Source organism: Semicossyphus pulcher, unplaced genomic scaffold (assembly GCF_022749685.1).
Source record: "Semicossyphus pulcher isolate SPU_LCO1_2020_fin unplaced genomic scaffold, fSemPul1.0.p SCAF_2, whole genome shotgun sequence".
NCBI lineage: Eukaryota > Metazoa > Chordata > Actinopteri > Labriformes > Labridae > Semicossyphus > Semicossyphus pulcher.
Genome location: NW_027211693.1, coordinates 26,900,121 through 26,917,841, shown reverse-complemented (window position 1 = coordinate 26,917,841; position 17,721 = coordinate 26,900,121). Strand labels below are relative to the sequence as shown.

Here is a 17,721-nt window from a genome sequence, read left to right as displayed (position 1 = left end):
AGTTGTATTTTTTTAAGCATAATGCCCAGCATGCTCTGATTGCTGCTCTGCAATGTGAGGATTGACTTTCTTTTTTATCTAAGTGATAATAAAATGAATGTTTGTTAGACAAAATAGCTCATCAGAAGAATTTACACTGCTTTGAGGGATGCTTTGATGATGGTGATGTAGGAAATGATAAAAAAGATGGCTGCTGACCTGCAATGATAGTTGAAAATATTTAATAAAGAGTGAGTGTTATGCTGTTTCACATTTTAAGTCATATATATAATTTTACAATGTTGAAACGTCCAGACTAAACGTGGGTGAAGTTTTAAAAGTATGTTGGAGTAATCCCCGGGCTTCTCAGCTCAGTCTGCAGGCTGCTGTGAATGCCAGGTTTCAGACAGGTTTTTGTCTGTGTCAGGTTTTTGTCTTTGTGACATCACAAAGTGCAGCCTCAGCAGGGTTCGGGACAGAAGGGACAGAGCTGACTGAGTCGTTTCAGGCAGAGGCTGTATGAGGGTATATGAAGATATAATATATATAGATTATATATATATATATAGATATAGATCCATAGATTTCATATATTGTGTAGAGCAACTGTAGTGTAAGCATTAATAGTGATACTTGGAAATGAATCACTCAAGTCACTTATTGGCAACCAATTTAGCCTTTACCTTCAGACAACCACTTTTTAAAGTCAGTGTTAATAAAGTCTTTATTTATATTTGGCCCTTAAAGTCGAGGTGAAATGAAAAATGTCATTTTACACATCCCCGGTAATATTGTGCATCTATTTGACAACATATTCTTATATCAAAATCAGATCATTTTTTCTTCCTGTCAAACTAAATTTCACGTGTGCTTACCTAAGCTAGGACCAACCAATAAGTCATGATATCCACCTGTCAATCAATCTGCAACATTTAGCCGCAGAGCACCAAGAACGCTCGGTCAGTTAGCTAGCTACTGCGCTGTGGAGAATGTCTGTCTATGCCCACTTCTCAACGATCAAATCAAATCCCCCTAATGGTATGTCCCGCCTGCACTTCCTGTTTCAAATACTTCACGATACGGAAGCTAGATACTCTCGAAATGCCGTTTCAGCTCGACTTTAAAAGTTTCACAACAGAACCAAAAAAGCATCGACCATGGCATGCATAAAATACAAAGCTTTGTGTTTAAGTAGTGAAACTTACCTTTCTACAACTATGACATGTATGATGATGCAAAATGATGACCATGACTAAGTGTCCAAAATGTTTATTTGCTGGTAGCTGTTAAGTTAACTGCTGAATGTCCATCATATAGGGAGAAGTGACTGAGTGGACGAGGGAGTGATTCTGGACACAATGCATGTCTTAGACACCACAGTGACAGTGGTGATGTAGACGGGGCTCTGGGAGGCTGAGATAGAATTTTTTGCATGTTTTATTTTTCATTTTTATTGTCCCAGAGATTATTAAATCTGTGATAAACCAACAACTTTTTAAAATGAACAAAAATTGATGTAACACCCATCTGGCATAATTCATGAAAACCCTACAATTACAAGCCTTACAAAGACAAGACCTGTCACTGTGTGGTTGTTGGGTTGTGCATTCGATTTTACTGGTGTACAGCAAACATAGTATGTATACTTACTATTGTTGAAATAGTAATTTCTACATTTTCTGATAGCTTGTGCCAAGCAGATTAGCTGTGAAATATTGCGTTCTGCAATGTGTGTGGAAGGTGTTTGTATGTTTGGGCAGCAGATGGAAAGGGTTGCATAAGACAGACTCTCAGGATAACAGGGGAGGGATGCTTGTTGACACCTCTATGGTTCAGCACACACACAACCACACACATACACACACACATTAACAGACATCATCCCTGCTCTTCCCCAGGATCTGATACGCCGGGACATCCTGTACTATAAAGGACGCATCGACATGGATCGCTACGAAGTGCGGGACGCCATAGACGGGCGGGATGATGACTTCAACGTCAGCGTGAAGAACGCCTTCAAATTGTGCAACAAAGACAGCGAGGAGATCCACATCTTCCTGGCCAAGAAGCCGGAGGAGAAGATTCGCTGGCTCAGGGCCTTCCACGAGGAGAGGAAGATGGTGCAGGAGGATGAGAAAATTGGTTAGTCACGCACCTCCCTGTTTGGAAAGCACTAGTTTCATTCACAATGGCCATTGGAGCTTCAGTTACATGTTGTAGTTGCTGCGGCAGCAGCAGCAGCAGCACACTACAAGGTGACTTTCTTTAGCAAAAACAGGAAGTCACTGTGTAGTGTACATAACATTAACCTCTGACTGACAGGGTCGTGCTCAAAATGTTCTCAAACATGCTGCATATATTGTTAGAACAGACACATTGTATTACTGTAAGGTTAATGGACTTTATTGTGAAAAGCAAAACTATTCTCCACAGATGTTTTTAAGTCAAGTAGATCCTTTTTGGACACATAACAGCTGTAGAGATGTTCTGATTCTATTTTTACCCTCCTGATACCTAGACTTTATAGTCTTGGCTGATATCAAGTACCCCTCCAATACCAATGTGTATGGATGTTATATTAGTGCTAACATTGTTTTATGGCCTGGTCAAGCACCCTGAATATAAACCCTGAAAACAAGCTGAGCACTTAAAGATAGCTGAGCTAACACTAACGTTAGCTAACACTGTGTTAGCTCAGCTAGCTGCACCTCTTTATGCCCTCTATCCACTGAAGAGTGTCGGAGAATCCCTGTTTTTAACATGAAACTTTCGAAATTGTGTGTTTTAGCTGGTTTTAATTATTTTTACTTTGAATTTAAACAAACAGCATTTAAATATGTGATGGTAAAACACAAGTTTTGACTAATTACCCAGCTAGCAAGGAACGTTCCCATAACATTGGCTAACATTACCTACAAGTTCTAATTACGTTTCAAAGAGAACGTTTTAATCTAATATTCAAAGAACGTTTTAAGGATGTTTATCATTTCAAATAAAGTTCTTGTAACGTTAAAACTTAAACTAAGACAAAACATTTTAACTGCAACATTGTGAAGATGTTTTCAGGATGTTATTGAGGCCTGGGATGTCAGAACGCCTTTAATAAAACATTTGCTCAATGTTATATAAAAACAAAGGTAGAACATGCTCACTGCAACATTCTGAGGATCTTTTCAGAATGTTCTGCTACATTCTGGGAACCAAATAAAAACTTCCAGCTCAAAACATTACCAGAAAATTGCGTGTAACATTCTCAAAACGTTCTTAGAACAAAAAAAATCCCAGCTGGTTACACTCTCTCCACTAGCTACACACTTTTGTGACGTGATAATTAAACTGAAATCTGTTCTGTTTTTGCCGCTTATACCGTAGTTGCTTGTTGCATCCGTAATATATCTTTGCTGTGTGGGCTACTGTTTTGGATGTGCAAAAACAAGACCTTTTGGGGGGGCTAATGACAGTCCTAGATTGGTGCATGGATTTGCGCACTGGCGGATACCTGAGTCAGCATTTTAGGCTGTATCAGAGAAGCCCCTGTGAGGAGTTTTTATCTGGTAATGAAACAGACTAAATGTAATACAGATGCCTCTATATGAGCTACAAAAGCAAACCAGACCATCAGCAACAAGATTGGTTATTTCTATACAGTTATTTTTAATGCCTGACGAAGCGATTAACTGCACGCTGCCTTTGTTACATTTTCCAGGGCAAAACTTTTAAAGTGAGTGATACATGTGACGGTTAAAGAAAGCAGGATGAGATTTTTTGTTAAAAACCACGTACCACACACCATGTCCAGGACAAGAACAGCAAAGGGATAAGAGGTGCGGCTTTGTCCACAGGGGGCGCCAAAATCAACACAAACCAAAAGTTCCTCACAGCAGCTTTAAGTATCTGAAAAACTGTACTGGTGTGGAGCATTTGTGAAACATAAAATATCTTTGTTGTTTAGGTTTTGAGATCTCTGAGTACCAGAAGCGACAGGCGGCCATGACAGTGAGAAAGGTGACCAAACAGAAAGGTGAGGCAACAAGAAGATATCAGGTGATTTTCCTTTTCTTTTCCTCGCTGGTGTGCTCTGTCTTCTCATCGCTGTTTACTCTTCCTTTAACCTGCTCTCTTTTTTTACTTTCTACACCTTTTTTTAAACACGCTTCTTTGTTTAAGAATGGACCTAAGACTATCTGTGTACGGAGTAAGCTAGAAAAGTCAAGTGGATACATGTCGTCTCGCTATGTAACTCTCACTATTCTCACTTGTAGTTAAATGTACGTCAGCCCATACCTGAGGATGACTTGAGATGAGTTGTAAGGCAGCTGTTAAGCATCAATGAAAAGACAGAGGGCTGTTTGCATGACGTATTGAGTTTAAAGGGAGATACCAGTGTTCTTGACATGTGGGTCCTGTGTCACGCTTGTCTTGGAAGAATGTATGACCTCAGACACCTGTTTGCATTTTTTTCTTTTACTGAGTTAGTGTGGTTGTTGGTACTTATTGCTTACTTTTACATCCAGATTGCCAAATTATAAACAAAGAAAACACACTTTTTGGCGCCTATGTTCTTGTGATGAAGGAGCAAGGATCATGCTACATTGTTCGATCTAACATGACGCTCTGAAGTCAGGAGACACATCACAGTAATCATGTTAATTTGTCTAACTTTGTGATTTAATAAGTTACAGATAACTCCAACAGCTAGCAGCTACCTCAGTAACAGGAACACATGTCAAACAGGTCATTGAAGACGCTACTTCCTGACACGCATCAGTCAGAGGACCCACATGTCCAAACTGCTGGCATCGCCCTTTAAGATTTAGCCGTTTTAGTGCTAGGCTAGATGTTTGTACATTTACCATTACTGATGTTCTGCTATTGCCAGTTTCACGATAAGCATGACCATCCATTAAAGTATTGATTAACCAATGACCACTGCTGGAATGTTCTCTCTGACGTTAGGTTCCCTGTAGATGTCTGTCAGAAGTATATGTTGTGTGTTTCTAAGTGCTGTATGTGTACATGGCTGGCACAAGGTGAAGTACTCTCTTGAATTTCAGATTCATTTATAGATTTCATCTTGAGAAAGAGGGCCATGTTGTATGGACATGGTTTGAGAATGATAAAGGTATATGCATTAGAGTTCTCCTTAGAGCTAGCACAATAAGATGCCATGGCAACTGCTAAGCAGCATTGGGAGGTGTTGTGATTAACATTGGAGCATGCCGTCACTGTCCAATCTGTTTACAAGCACTATCTTGGCTAGCAAGATAAACAGGTCCCACCAACACAAAGAGATCGAACCCTTCTAACTGCGACAACAGTGTTTGGCAAAATACCCGTAACAAAAGACACTGTTTCTCATCTTTGCATTCTTTCCTAAGATGCCATGGCAACTTTTGAATATTTCATCTCCAAATATTGATTGTATCTAATTTTTTAATTGCACTAGCTTAGTTGTGATGCTTGTAGGCTGTAGCTTAATGACATCGTAGACTGTAGTTAAACGCATATTAACGGCTTTTTGTTGGCTCTATTTTCGCCACTCTTGTGTTCTCAAGTGTCGAGGGTGCTATTCAAACAAATGTGCTGTCTACAAACACGGAAGAACAATGTCCCTTGTCCAAATGCCTGGTCCCATCATCGTATCGGATGTAATCTGTCCGTTCTCTTGTTTGCCTGCTACAGAGTTTGTTCGAATAGCACCTTAAGTCTCCCCTTGTGTCATTGCTGAGCTGAATTTCACTTTCTCCCAATTCAGCCGTCATCATATGATCATATCGTATCATATCTCAGGTTTAATATGCAGGAATGTTAACAGTGAAGGCTCATTTTGTTTGTCTGTGTGCTTGTTTTCTTTGGATGCATGACTTGGTGTTGTGTTGTTGTGCCTGTTTGAGACACATTACTGACAATGTTTCCTGTTTGCTATCCACCTCCCTCCTTTTTTCTCTTTCGCTTTGTGCCCTGCACCGCCTCCTTGTCCCCCTTTCCCCCCCCACGCCCCCTTCTTGCTTTTTTCGCACCTGCCTTCTTAGGTGTAAACAGGTGCACGCCCCCCTCATACCCGCCCCCCCAGGACCCCCTCAGTGCGGGGCAGTATGAGGTAACGGAGGACATGGCACAAGGAGAGGTTTTTGAATTCAGTCAATCCAAAAGAGGCCAGGCTCCTTTCTGGCAGAATTTTAGTAGATTAGCTCCATTTAAGAAATAGAGAAACGCAGACTCTTCTGAAGGACCAGCTATTTTTCTTAGAAGCACTAAACACTGGATGATCGTGTCCCTTGATGAAGAAAATATGAAACACACATACACAAGAGACTTCAAAGTTAAGGACCAATGTTAATATTGAGAGTGATTGGACGCAGCAAGAGGACTGAAGACTTGAGAAATTGCGAAAAAATAAACTTTTACAATTCATATATGTTAGTAAAGTTCTTAGTTATCATGCCTCTCCAGCTGAGTCGACTGTCATGAACTCTTTCCCTCGGATTCTGCATCTTCACGCCATCTGAATGTCCTGGAGTTATTGAGATTGTTATATTATTTCATTTATTATCCATCATCCAGAGAGAAACACAAGGCCACGCCAGGGCATTCTGGGTAGTATGATTGTTTTCCAAAAGCTGGGATCTTGCTGTGCTGCTATGTGAGATTGCTCGCTGCATTCTTCTGAATGTGAGATCAAACGACGACGGGCCTCGGCTACCGGCTGCGGCGTCTGAAGGACCTGCGAAGCTCGACTGTCAGCATCTTCTCTGAGTTAGATCCATTCTGCCACCGATCACAGACTGCTCAGGCAATCTCGCTTCACTGATGTCTGCGTCTGGATCTCACTCTCTCAACGCTCCACGCTCCTCTCTCGAGCTGTTTGCATATAGTAGCCCTCTCTTCACCAAGTGTGACGTTCACAGTGTTTCCCTCTCTCTCTCTCTCTCTCTCTCTCTCTCTCTCTCTCTCTCTCTCTCTGCATCCCTCTCTTGTCCTCTCTATCTCTCTACCCACCTGCTCAGCCTCTGTGAGTCAGTGGCTCTCGGAGGCAGAGCTTCATTCTTTTGGAAACCTGCCATTGGCCATGATACGATGGGTCAGGGAACAAATCAATAGTTGGAACATCAATAGAATATTTACATCCTTTCACCAACCACTTTTGACAGGGTATTCATAACCGATCACACCGGGGGGGCTGTGGGTTGCATTTGACAGAGAGCTCGCCGCTCAGATGAAACAGCTGGGAGCAGGAGATATGCAGGCTGCGGTCCACCTGCCTTGTGTCAGAGCCCCTCCCCACTCTCCCCAGAGACCACCCCTGTAGCACTGTGCTGGCAGCTCACTGGGTGTTTGGAAAGAGCACAGCCTACCTCCGGAAAGAGCTAAAAGTGAAGCTGATGGATTGGCCAAGGTTTAAAATAATATCTCTTTCTCACGTCAGCGGTGAAAAAGAAAGACTTCTTCAGTTGATTATTTTGTATTGCTCACATTGTAAAAAGCACAGCACACATTCTGTCTGAGATGTACTTTTTTGTCATTTGATAAGAGCGGTGAGAAATTAGAAAGAACCCTAACCAGCACAAGGGGAAGCGGTTGGACAAAAAGGCAGGAGTAATAAATGAACAGGACAAGCATATCAGTTGGTTGTGAGCCAGCAGTGAGAGAAAGTACACTGCAGAAGTGTGAGCCAATACCACAGAGAGGCAGAAAGGTGAATTTAATCTGTAGCATGCAGGTGTCCTCTGACAGATTCATGCGTCTCTGAAGACTGCAGCTTCAAATCTTGGCACTCCTCCCCGTCACGTTGTTTTCCGGATCTGATCCAATGTTCTGGCCGTTAGCTCGCCACTGTTAAGTGATTTGCAAAGGACTTAGGCCTGGTCAGATTGATTTGTTTAGTCAACACTGTCCCCAAAGCTGCTGTGGGCGAGATCCCGTGCAACTCCAAGAGAGAGGCGTTAGATCTACTGCGGAGAAAGTGCCGAGTTACATCATAAAGGTGTTTTCTTTTCTACGGTTGGAATGTAAGTGACACATTTTACATGGTTTGTGATCATTTTTTGACCTCAGATACAGATTCAAACAGTTTGTGTTGAATTATATCACCTGATGGACCGTGCATATACAGTATGACAACTTGTGCAATGTGATATATCATTATATATCTTCACTATTCACTACAACGTGATATGAAAGAGTTATATATCGTTCTATGTCATTTGTTTGCCTTCTTATAGGCCTTATAACCTATTGGAAAAAAAGACCTTAGACTTGCTTTGTATGTTGTGTAATTTATGTTTTTGTTTCAGTAAAGAAAGTTGAGAAATGGGTGAGTTGGCTGCTGGTGTCTGAAGAGATGGCTCCCAGTGAGATTGCTTTGGAAGATAACTCCCTGGTCTGGCACAGCATAAAAAAAAAAAAAGAAGATATGGTTCCCAGGCCAAGATAACCTCAGGTCCCGTGCTACGCCCACCCCCACCGCTCCCTCCCCATTCCCCTATTCCACGCCACCACCAGTACCAACATACAGACACAAGCATGCAAGCAAACACACACACACAGACACATAATCATACGCACTTGCTGGCCCGTTCTGCTGCGGAGAAGAGAGATGCTATCTAACAGTGCCTTCCAGCATTCCACTAGTGATTATCTATTCAGTTTCACAGGCAGATTTGAATTAGTCATGTATTTTCCCTTCAGTCTGGGACTCGCATCTCTCTCTTTCTTTCTCTCTCTCTCTCTCTCTCTTTCTCATACACACTGGGAATTCCTCGTTCCCCAGTGCATGAGATCCACTCGGACAGAGGTCAGGCCTTTTTCCATATGAGTAGATACTGTGCTGTCTGACTGAAACACTTAAAAAACATCTTATTGTTATATTCTATCACACTAACATAGCCGTAATTATATTGCACAAAAGAGTTAATTCTAATTTCAGATGTTTAGAAGCGTACGTAGATTTCCTTTATTATCTATTTAACATGCTGAAAGACGGTTTATTTGAGTATATCGTAGGAAACAGATTCATTAGTCAAGCTAGGTTTCACATCTCGAAGTATATTATTAACAGTGCGTTATGAATCAAAAGAAGAATCATCTATTTTACCTTTATCAGCTACACACTGTAAATACTGTACAAAGGACAGATCATATATTTGGATATTGGTATTTTGCGTTGGAGACGAATGTTGTTCCAGTTCTAGCGTGCGGTAGACCTCAGTACCAGGTAAATGCATGCTTGTGGCATCCAATATTTTGCATGAGACTTAAGACAACTCTTAACAGATTGTTTAGTTTCATTTAACTTCCAATGGGGGATTTTTCCACAACACGGAACCATTCATTTGTGAACCCATGCCATCTCACTGAAGGGAGTTCTTTTCTCTGTCCACCTGTCTCCTGCTCACGTCACATCACAGGTCGTAGCTTCTGTTTTTATTTATTGTCAAGCGGAGGGGGGGGACACCTTCCCTCGTGCCGAATCAAAGACTGAACTGTTGATAGGTGAAATGAAAGGCACTGATGCTCTCTTTTGCCCACATATAATGGGCGTTATAAACTGTAACATTGATTTTAATCTTTGATTTCTTTGACTTCAACCTACAATGTCATGGTCGAAACTGCTGGTGATTTTTGTTTTGGAGAAACCATTAAACGCTGAGGCAAAACGGGTATCATTTTTCTATGACAACAGTGAACCAAATAGGAGTTAGCACTGATCATGGGTGTTCGTGTATAGATTTGTAGTCAAGCAGAAGAGCTGAATAAATGCAGAACCTCTCGGGAGGAGCTAAAAATAAACATAATCCTGAAGACGCACACACACACACACACACACAGTACTTCATTTTAATTCATATCATGCTCTTGTTTCTACTTAAGAAATGATTCTTTGAAGTACAATGACTTGACAGTAGAAATTAATTCCTCACTTGTATTTATTGAATGCAGTATTACGTAGTACCATTTTGGCCACATTGTTAAAAGGATGTATATAATGCATTTATTTTCTTATATAATTCTCTTTCTGACCTTGTCCCGAGAGCCGAGAGGACAGTCTTCTCTTTTTTCTCTCTCTCTCTATCCGGTCATAAAACCAAGACAGCCAAGTTAGCAGAGCGTCATTCGGATGCATCAGAGGTTGCTCAGATTTACGTAATTCCTCTGAGTACAGGGTGTACATGAGCCGCTAAGCGCGTTCACTCACTTTTAGCCTAGCAGCGTCCTCAGTAGGAACTCAGTTGCAGTTGGTTATGCAGTCCTGTGTTCTTTCAGAATAGTCAGGGTACAACAGAGTCTTCAATGAGCCATATACACATGTGGTGTTCAATGACAACAAGGTGAACAGAAGACTGACATCCCACGTTTGGAATCTATTCATTGTATATTACCATCTAGTTTGAGGTCTGGATTTTTGCCTATCACAGAAAACTTTACTCACAGTATCTACATCCTTTGTCACCATATGCAAACATTTGTCATTTTCTTTCTTGCTGGCCTTTGAGTTTGATTATTTGTTGTAGAAATGAAAAATAATGCCTATTCAATCCAGAAACTGTGAATGGGAGAGTGGAGATGTCAACTGTATGTACATTATATGTTTTGATGTAATCAGAAGCACTGGGAATATGTTGTACTTTGCTGTAAAAATAAATCCATATCTGATATAGCTGTACTTTTGTTGAAAATAAAACCTCTACAGAACTGCGGGCCGAGGCGTCGGTATGTGTGAGTGCGAGCATTGTGCTGGGTTTCCTGTTGTATGACATCATTTCCTGTTTGTAGGAGCCATTCCCGACAGCATTGGAAGTACTGCTGAGGGAGGATTTAAGGGCACACAAACATAACAAACTTTTTAAGGATGGCGTTGGTGAGTCACAGAGGAAATCTTTCAACAAACTTGTAGGCTGCAAAGAACTATGCTGTAATCAATAAATAATGAGACTTATGCAAATACAATCTCCCAGCTGGCCGCGCTGACTTCTGGGCTGATCACTCTGCTGCCTTGTGTTTTGAAGTCCACAGACAGAAGCCTGTTTTTTAGCTGAGATCTGAGACGTCCTGGTGCGACGCAGACACTGTCTTGTCTCTCTGTGTGTGTCTGTGAGTGTGTGTGTGTGTCTGTGAGTGTGTGTATGTTTCTCCAAATGTGTGTTGTTTAATATATTTTAATGTGTAATGTTACCTGTTACAAAGACGGCGCCAAAGGTGATGCAAAAGGCCTTTAACGGATGTTCCAATTTCATAATAATGTCTCAATTTGGATTCGAGTAATCAGCTGTCTTACTGTGGTCTCTAGTGGCCAACTGTGGTGTTACACTTTCCAAGGACATTGAAACATGGAGCCCTTCAGGCTGACCATCCTTCATTGTTGGATGAGGATAAATCAATGAACTTGGGAGTTTTAAAATATCTATTTAAACCTCGGCTATTTAATAAATACGTACAAGTCACAACCTTCATGTATGAAACGTAAAAACAAGAATGTACAGCACAGGCAGGGCACAGTGACCTCTAAAGGAGCCAGTAAAAAATGTCACACATCAGGGTTGGTTGTATAAATGTCCGTTATCTTGTCCTACTTACGGCTGTGCAGCAATGGGGTTAAAAAGAATGTCACCGGCCATATGTTTTGATGCTAATGTTAGCATGACATGAGTTCAGAGGTGCCGTGGTTCAGGTAGTTCCTCAGGATGAGAGGAATGTCCAAACTGTCGATGGCAGGCTCCTTGTCGGCAGAGGGGATGTGACTTCGTAATGCAATGCGAGTCTGTGACATCAGTGTTTTGGGGCAAACTGGAGCAGAAACAGGCAAATAAAGGTGGATTAATGTGAGCATTTTAAGACAATTCAATAAATATTTAATAAGCTACAATCATTGTCTCACCTCTCTCTTTGAGCAGCAGAACCAGAGCTTCATTCTGCTTTGTAGTCTTGTCAATGATCAGTGTTGGCAGATACACATCGGCCCCAAAGTCTATGAGAAGCTGGATGTACTCCACCCCGCAGCCGTACCGCAGACACACCTCCAGAACCGTCTTTGGCTGCTTTATCCGGGCCAGCATCTTCTCGTCTGTGCAGTTGTAGTTGGGGTTTGCCCCGTGGAGCAGGAGCAGTTTAAAGCAGCCCAGGTGTCCGTAAACAGCTGAGATATAAAGGGGCCCTCTGCAGGCTGTCGCGTTGGAGGCCCACTCTGGGACTTTGGGCTTGACGTCCAACTCGGCTCCGAAACGCAGCAGCTCTCTGAGAATGTCCAGGTCGCCTTCACGAGCGGCAGTCAGCACCGGGGAGCAGTTGTTGTACTGGCTGCCGTTAGGATCGGCTCCGGCCTTCAGCAGCGCGACCACACAGTCTATGTGTTTCCCACTGACAGCTGTGAACAGAGGAGTCTGGGCCTTCACGTCCAGGCTGTCAGTCTGAAATCAGACACAGCAGAACACCAACATGTCATTTCTTTGAGTGCACTATGAAGCATTAACTGAACTTTTAGGTTTTTTGGGGACACAACACTTGCATATTCTCACAACTCTAGTTTGTGAATTTCATATTAAGACATCCAGTAAACACAGATTTTTTTCCTCGGGTTACTATGTCCATTCCCTTTTTTCACTCTGTTTTGGCTTTCATCAGTTCCTATGGGAAATATCAGACTTTCTACCAGCTAAATGCTCCGCTAGTTCTTTGGCTAACCGCTAACACTGTCCATATGCCATTGAGTACTGGTCACAGTGTGGGTTTTTCATAGCTGCTGCCTGCTGCGTCTGGATACAAAATTAATACAGTCAACTTAAAAAAATGGAAATCCAAAACAAAGAGCAAAAGACACCAAAGGTATCCATAGAAATGAGGTGAAATGCAAAGTTGGGACATAACTTGTCCAGAACTGAGCCATTTCATAACACACTTAGTCGTTTAATCCATTATTCATAGCTAGCTATTTAATGCAGCAAATTTAATGAAACAAACTAGTGAAAATTTCTACTGTAATTTCTTACTGTTTGTACTTTGATAAATACAAAAAAGAGCTGCAGGAAGAATGGGAAGGTTACACACTGCGAGTTGCTGTGTATAGATATTTGGTGCATACAGGCCATCAATAATGCGTATTTGATTCATGAGGGAGGAAGACAAAAGGTCCGAAAATAAGGGGTGATGTTTTTTTATTCCAGGGTACAAAGGTCATTTTCTTGGGAAACAAGGCAGGAACAAGGGGGGCTTGATAATGAAATTAAATTATAATATTAACATTTATAGCAGAATTGTATATGTACTAATTGTAATGAAACATTTTTTAAAATGTATTAATTATTATTATAAAGTGTTTTGCAAGTGACGTATAGGTCCCTGTTCACCCGCTTTTCACTGTAGTTTTTGTCATTATAGTCAGTTTTTCAACTAAATGTAAGTGCCCCTATATTCTGTGTTTTGACTCCTTTTTGTGACCTAGCTTATGTTAAAGGGTCAGGGTGCTGGTACCCTCTTTTAGTAGAGGAACAAACCCCAAAAAGGCCTGAGCCGAGGTAGAACAAAGTGCAACATTTGGAATGTATTTAGAGTGAAAGAGAAGTTTTTCACTAAATATAGCATAATATATAGTTATATTATATTATACTTTGTTTTTTGCTTAATCTGTGTCCTAACACATTAACATCAACAGGGCCCCATTTTTTAAAGTGCTGTCTCCACTGTTAGGGGCTAGTGGCATCTAAAGGTGAACCGAAAAGTCAAATCACCTACTGATAACAGTCTGTAGGAGATATACATGACATCTTTTGATTCTTCTTAATTAAAAACTGGCAGACTTTGACATACATACCTTTTGATTTTTGATTTTCAGATTACATTTTCACCTATAATGTGTGTTAATTTCAAAGACAGTTAAAGATATTAATAAAACTTTTCTTTATTGTAAGAAGGAACTGTCTGTGAACATCCAGTCCAAATTTGGTAATATTTTGATGTTTATTACCAGAGATCCATGTGATAAGGCAGATGGTGTCCCTTTTCGAGGAGCCTTAATTTTCTTTGGTTTTAGGGGCCTTGGTTTCTCTACTATTTGTGTCTCGACTATTTTCTTCACCCCTTTGTTTCCTATACATATTCTCTTGTACTTTTAGGTATGCAGTAAGTACAGAATATTTCCACTCATAGGCCTTAATCTAAAGCATTAATGAAGAATGCAGTAATGTAGCAGCTGTAGTGTCCCACCCCTCCCCCCTACACCTGCTCTAAAGATCCGTCTCACCATCCTTATCTACAATCTGAACAACTAAAAGCTCTCTGTATCTCACCTCTGCACCGTGCTCCAACAACAACTCCAAGCACCTCAGGTGTCCCAGAGCCGCAGCAGTGCGCAGGGGGGTGACCGGGACCCCCCACCCGCTCCGAGCATTGATAGACCTCCTGTAACTCTCCTGAGACAGCAGCTCGGCGAGCAGAGTCACGTCGTCGCCGCTCACAGCGTTGTTCAAAGCCTGGCACTGCTCGTTGTCCTCATCCTCCTCCTTAGGCTGCAGCATGGAGAAGATCTTTGAAATGTCCATCAAACTCATGTTGACAGCTTGGCCCAGAACCATAATGTTTCCCCAGGCTGGTGCAAGTCAGAGCAATTCCATCTGCAACGGCCAAAATAGCAGAGAAAGAAGATAATAAAGCCAATTCACTGCTGACAGACTCTTGGCATTTGGGGTTGTTTTTGTGGGGCATGATTTTTGTATCAACACAGGGAATAACTTCATGACTTAGACTTCTTGACATGATCACACAGGGCCACCATAAGACAGTGCAGTTTGTTTACATGTCAAATCACATCAATATAGCCTAAATACGCTGAGCAGATATAAGACACATGGCTTTAAAGACATATATTAATGTAGTTTTTCCTCAAAGATACTAAAAAAAGGCTTTTCCACATATGGTCCTCAGAATTTACTAAGCAGAAACAAATTGCCAAACACAACCAGCTGCAAATAAGTGCAACAAGACTCTTACCTCCTCTAATCGCTCCCTGATGTTCTATCCACAGACAGGAGAGAAAATCAGTTTCAAAAGTCCATCATTTGCCACGTGGAAGACGGAAAGAAAGGTCCTCCAAAAAGTGTGTGATGCTCCCACAGTTGAGAAAAGTGTAGTATGGTTTGTGTGTGTCTAAGTGACTGTGTGTGTGTTAACAGACATAGGGGGCAAGGGCTCCTTTCTGGGGGGTAGGGGGGGCTAATTTTAGGCCACAGATGGGCCTGGGTAACTTCCATTCTTGGAGAGTCCAGGCTCAGGTTTATAATTAGAAAGGTGATACAAGTGTGACACTCAGGCGGTGATTGGTGAGTGTGACTGTCTTTCCCTGTGTCAGGAATAAAAACAAACAAAATGGAAACGTCTGTGTCTAACGGTGCGCGGAGAAGCCTGTTATAACCCCCCACTGGTGATAAAAACACAACAACCCTTGTGATAAAGCCAAATAATCAACAAGAAAGGGTATAACTTTGCTGTTTGTTCCCTGTTAATGACCCTGTTTCCCTGGTTCACACCGAGGCAGCCATTTTAGTGTCAGCTGTGTGACTGTCAGAAGCTTCAGAGGAGCAGCCAGTCAGCTGTTCCTCTGCCAAACCCGCCAATGTCTTCATACTGTCCCATGTTTAGAAGGCAGGCTGTGACACACCACATTCTCTCAGCAGATGGCACAAGAGTCCAGATTCCTGGCATTGGACAAATACACGAGGGAACTATTTATTTCAGCAGACAGACATGAAACAATTAGATACAGGTACAAAGATTTGCTTTAAATGCAGCCATCGTGACTCTTTATGCAGGATCGTGTGGGGAGCTACGGCTCTTAGAAGGGAGCTTCGGCTCTCGGAAAGGAACGGAGCCATAAGATCCGAGGTGAGACTCATGAACGAAGCCGTTCAAAAGAATCAGATCGTTCGCCAACGTCACATCACTAGTCCAGGAATAGTGAGCAAATGACAGTGTAGTTAAGTAAGAACTGTAGTGCTGTCTTGTTAAAGCACTGAATAATTGTGAAAATTAAACATTAAATAGTACAACTTTTACCTTCCCTTTTAATGTTAGTAATAATGGCATGATGATTATTCTTTTTACATTAAACATTTTATTTTTTTATTCAGACAGGTAATCTCACTGAGACACAAGGTCTCGTTCTCAAGATAGACCTGCTTAGACAGCAGCAAAACACAAAATTACAGACAGACATGACAATACAAAGATGCGAAACAATAATAAAATCATTTAAGTGATTAATGCAGAAGTGTCCGTTTTTGGTATTCATGTGAGGAAAAAATAACAATTAAATAATTTAATTATAAATAAATGGGTCTTATTTACCCATTTATTTAGACGTCAACATGCTTCTCGTGCCCTTGTCAACCATCAGGTGGCGGTAGTGATCCGCAGATGTCAGAGAGTGCAGCTGTAGTAGACACAAAAAGAAGAGGGCGTGTAAACAGTTTGAATAAAAGAAAGCCATTTTTGACAAAGCCCTTTGTTTCATGTTTAAAATCGTTTTTATTTCACAGCCAAAGAAAAAAGAAAACGGGACCGCTGCTCATTTACAGGTTACGTCACTTGTCAAACGTTAGTGATGAGTTTCCGGTCAGTATGAAGCCAAAACGGCTTTCCAAGGTGCTGTATTTTTACAAAATGGAGGAGGAAGCCGAAAAAAACCACTTAAACAGAATGATTTCTGTCGTCCGAAGCAAAGAGCAGCACCGTCAGTCGTCCTCAGAAGAGGAGAGGAGGAGACACAAAGGAGCCGGAGGGAGGCAGAGGAGCGAATGTGAGAGACAAATTCAAGCCGGGGATGAGTTCAGAGTGAGACCCAGAGATCGCCGAGAGTGTAACCTCCCTCTGCCGGTCTGTTCCGCACGAGAGGGAGGGCAAACCTCCCTCAGCCTCACGTGTCAAGGCCCCGCACACCGACCCGTCCCACCTCAATTCATTTCAATGCTGAGGCTCAAAACTTTCAAGGAGGAGATGAGGCGGGTTAGCAGCAGCTCTAATATGACTCATTTATGGCATGTGGTTGTCATTATGATAGAAGAACACTGTACTTCTCCACTCACACGTGTTTTATCTCCTGTGGCAGGCAGCAGAGGTGGAGCTCCATGATCCCGCTGTCTGCAGCGTGTGTGAGCAGGAACAGGCTTCTCTGGCCTTGAAAAGTTTTATCAGGAGGAAGAAGACACAACTGCAGTTCCAAACACTGAAGGGCAGACTAAACACACACTTGAGTACTGAAGTAAGAGACTTTGAGGACAGACGAGCACGAGCAGTCCCTAACTGAAAACTAATATTTGATTAACAGTTAATTGCACTGATCAGATTGACTGTTTATTAACTAAAACATGTTAACTCTGTTAAAGGAGTGCGCCTGATGGGGGAATTTGTGCAAAATCTCCCAAAGCCCTCTGATGCCCCTCACTGGATTTGGGAGGAACTACTTGGTGTAGATATGCAGGTCACAGCAACCTGGGGTTGCCTTAGCAACGACTAAGGAACGTGGAGTTGCCCTGGCAACAGATGAAATGAGGGGTTACCCTGACAAAAACGCTACAGGAACTCATTTAGCAAGCCCTCGCTGTCCTTCTTCAGACAGATAGCTGCAGACATGACAGGCACGGTATTAATACAATGAAAGGGAAAATGTTGTGGGGAAGTCAAACATATTTCTACCTCTTTATTTTGACAAACAGGCTCATTCCCCGAAAAACACTAATCCATATGCTAATAGTGGTG

At 41.9% G+C, this 17,721-nt stretch overlaps 2 protein-coding genes across 8 annotated transcripts in view; one reads left to right on the top strand and one right to left on the bottom strand.

The window, feature by feature from the left end:
• Positions 1-10,072, top strand: part of LOC138597761 (rho guanine nucleotide exchange factor 9) — a 46,435-nt gene extending 36,363 nt beyond the window's left edge. For all 7 annotated transcript variants that reach the window (XM_069669245.1, XM_069669246.1, XM_069669248.1 and 4 more), the window contains 3 exons: positions 1,878-2,121; positions 3,932-4,000; positions 6,012-10,072. In XM_069669245.1, the coding sequence (XP_069525346.1) occupies positions 1,878-2,121; positions 3,932-4,000; positions 6,012-6,187 (489 nt within the window). In that variant the 3' untranslated portion in view covers positions 6,188-10,072. The remainder of the gene's footprint in view (positions 1-1,877; positions 2,122-3,931; positions 4,001-6,011) is intronic.
• LOC138597762 (ankyrin repeat and SOCS box protein 12-like) lies at positions 9,892-15,079 on the bottom strand. The gene is made up of 4 exons (XM_069669253.1): positions 14,959-15,079; positions 14,259-14,582; positions 11,855-12,383; positions 9,892-11,763 (listed from the first exon to the last, which is right to left on the bottom strand). Exons 2-4 carry the CDS (start codon positions 14,541-14,543, stop codon positions 11,612-11,614), a joined length of 966 nt encoding a protein of 321 aa, XP_069525354.1. The 5' UTR covers positions 14,544-14,582; positions 14,959-15,079; the 3' UTR covers positions 9,892-11,611.
• Between the last annotated feature and the right edge of the window lie 2,642 nt (positions 15,080-17,721).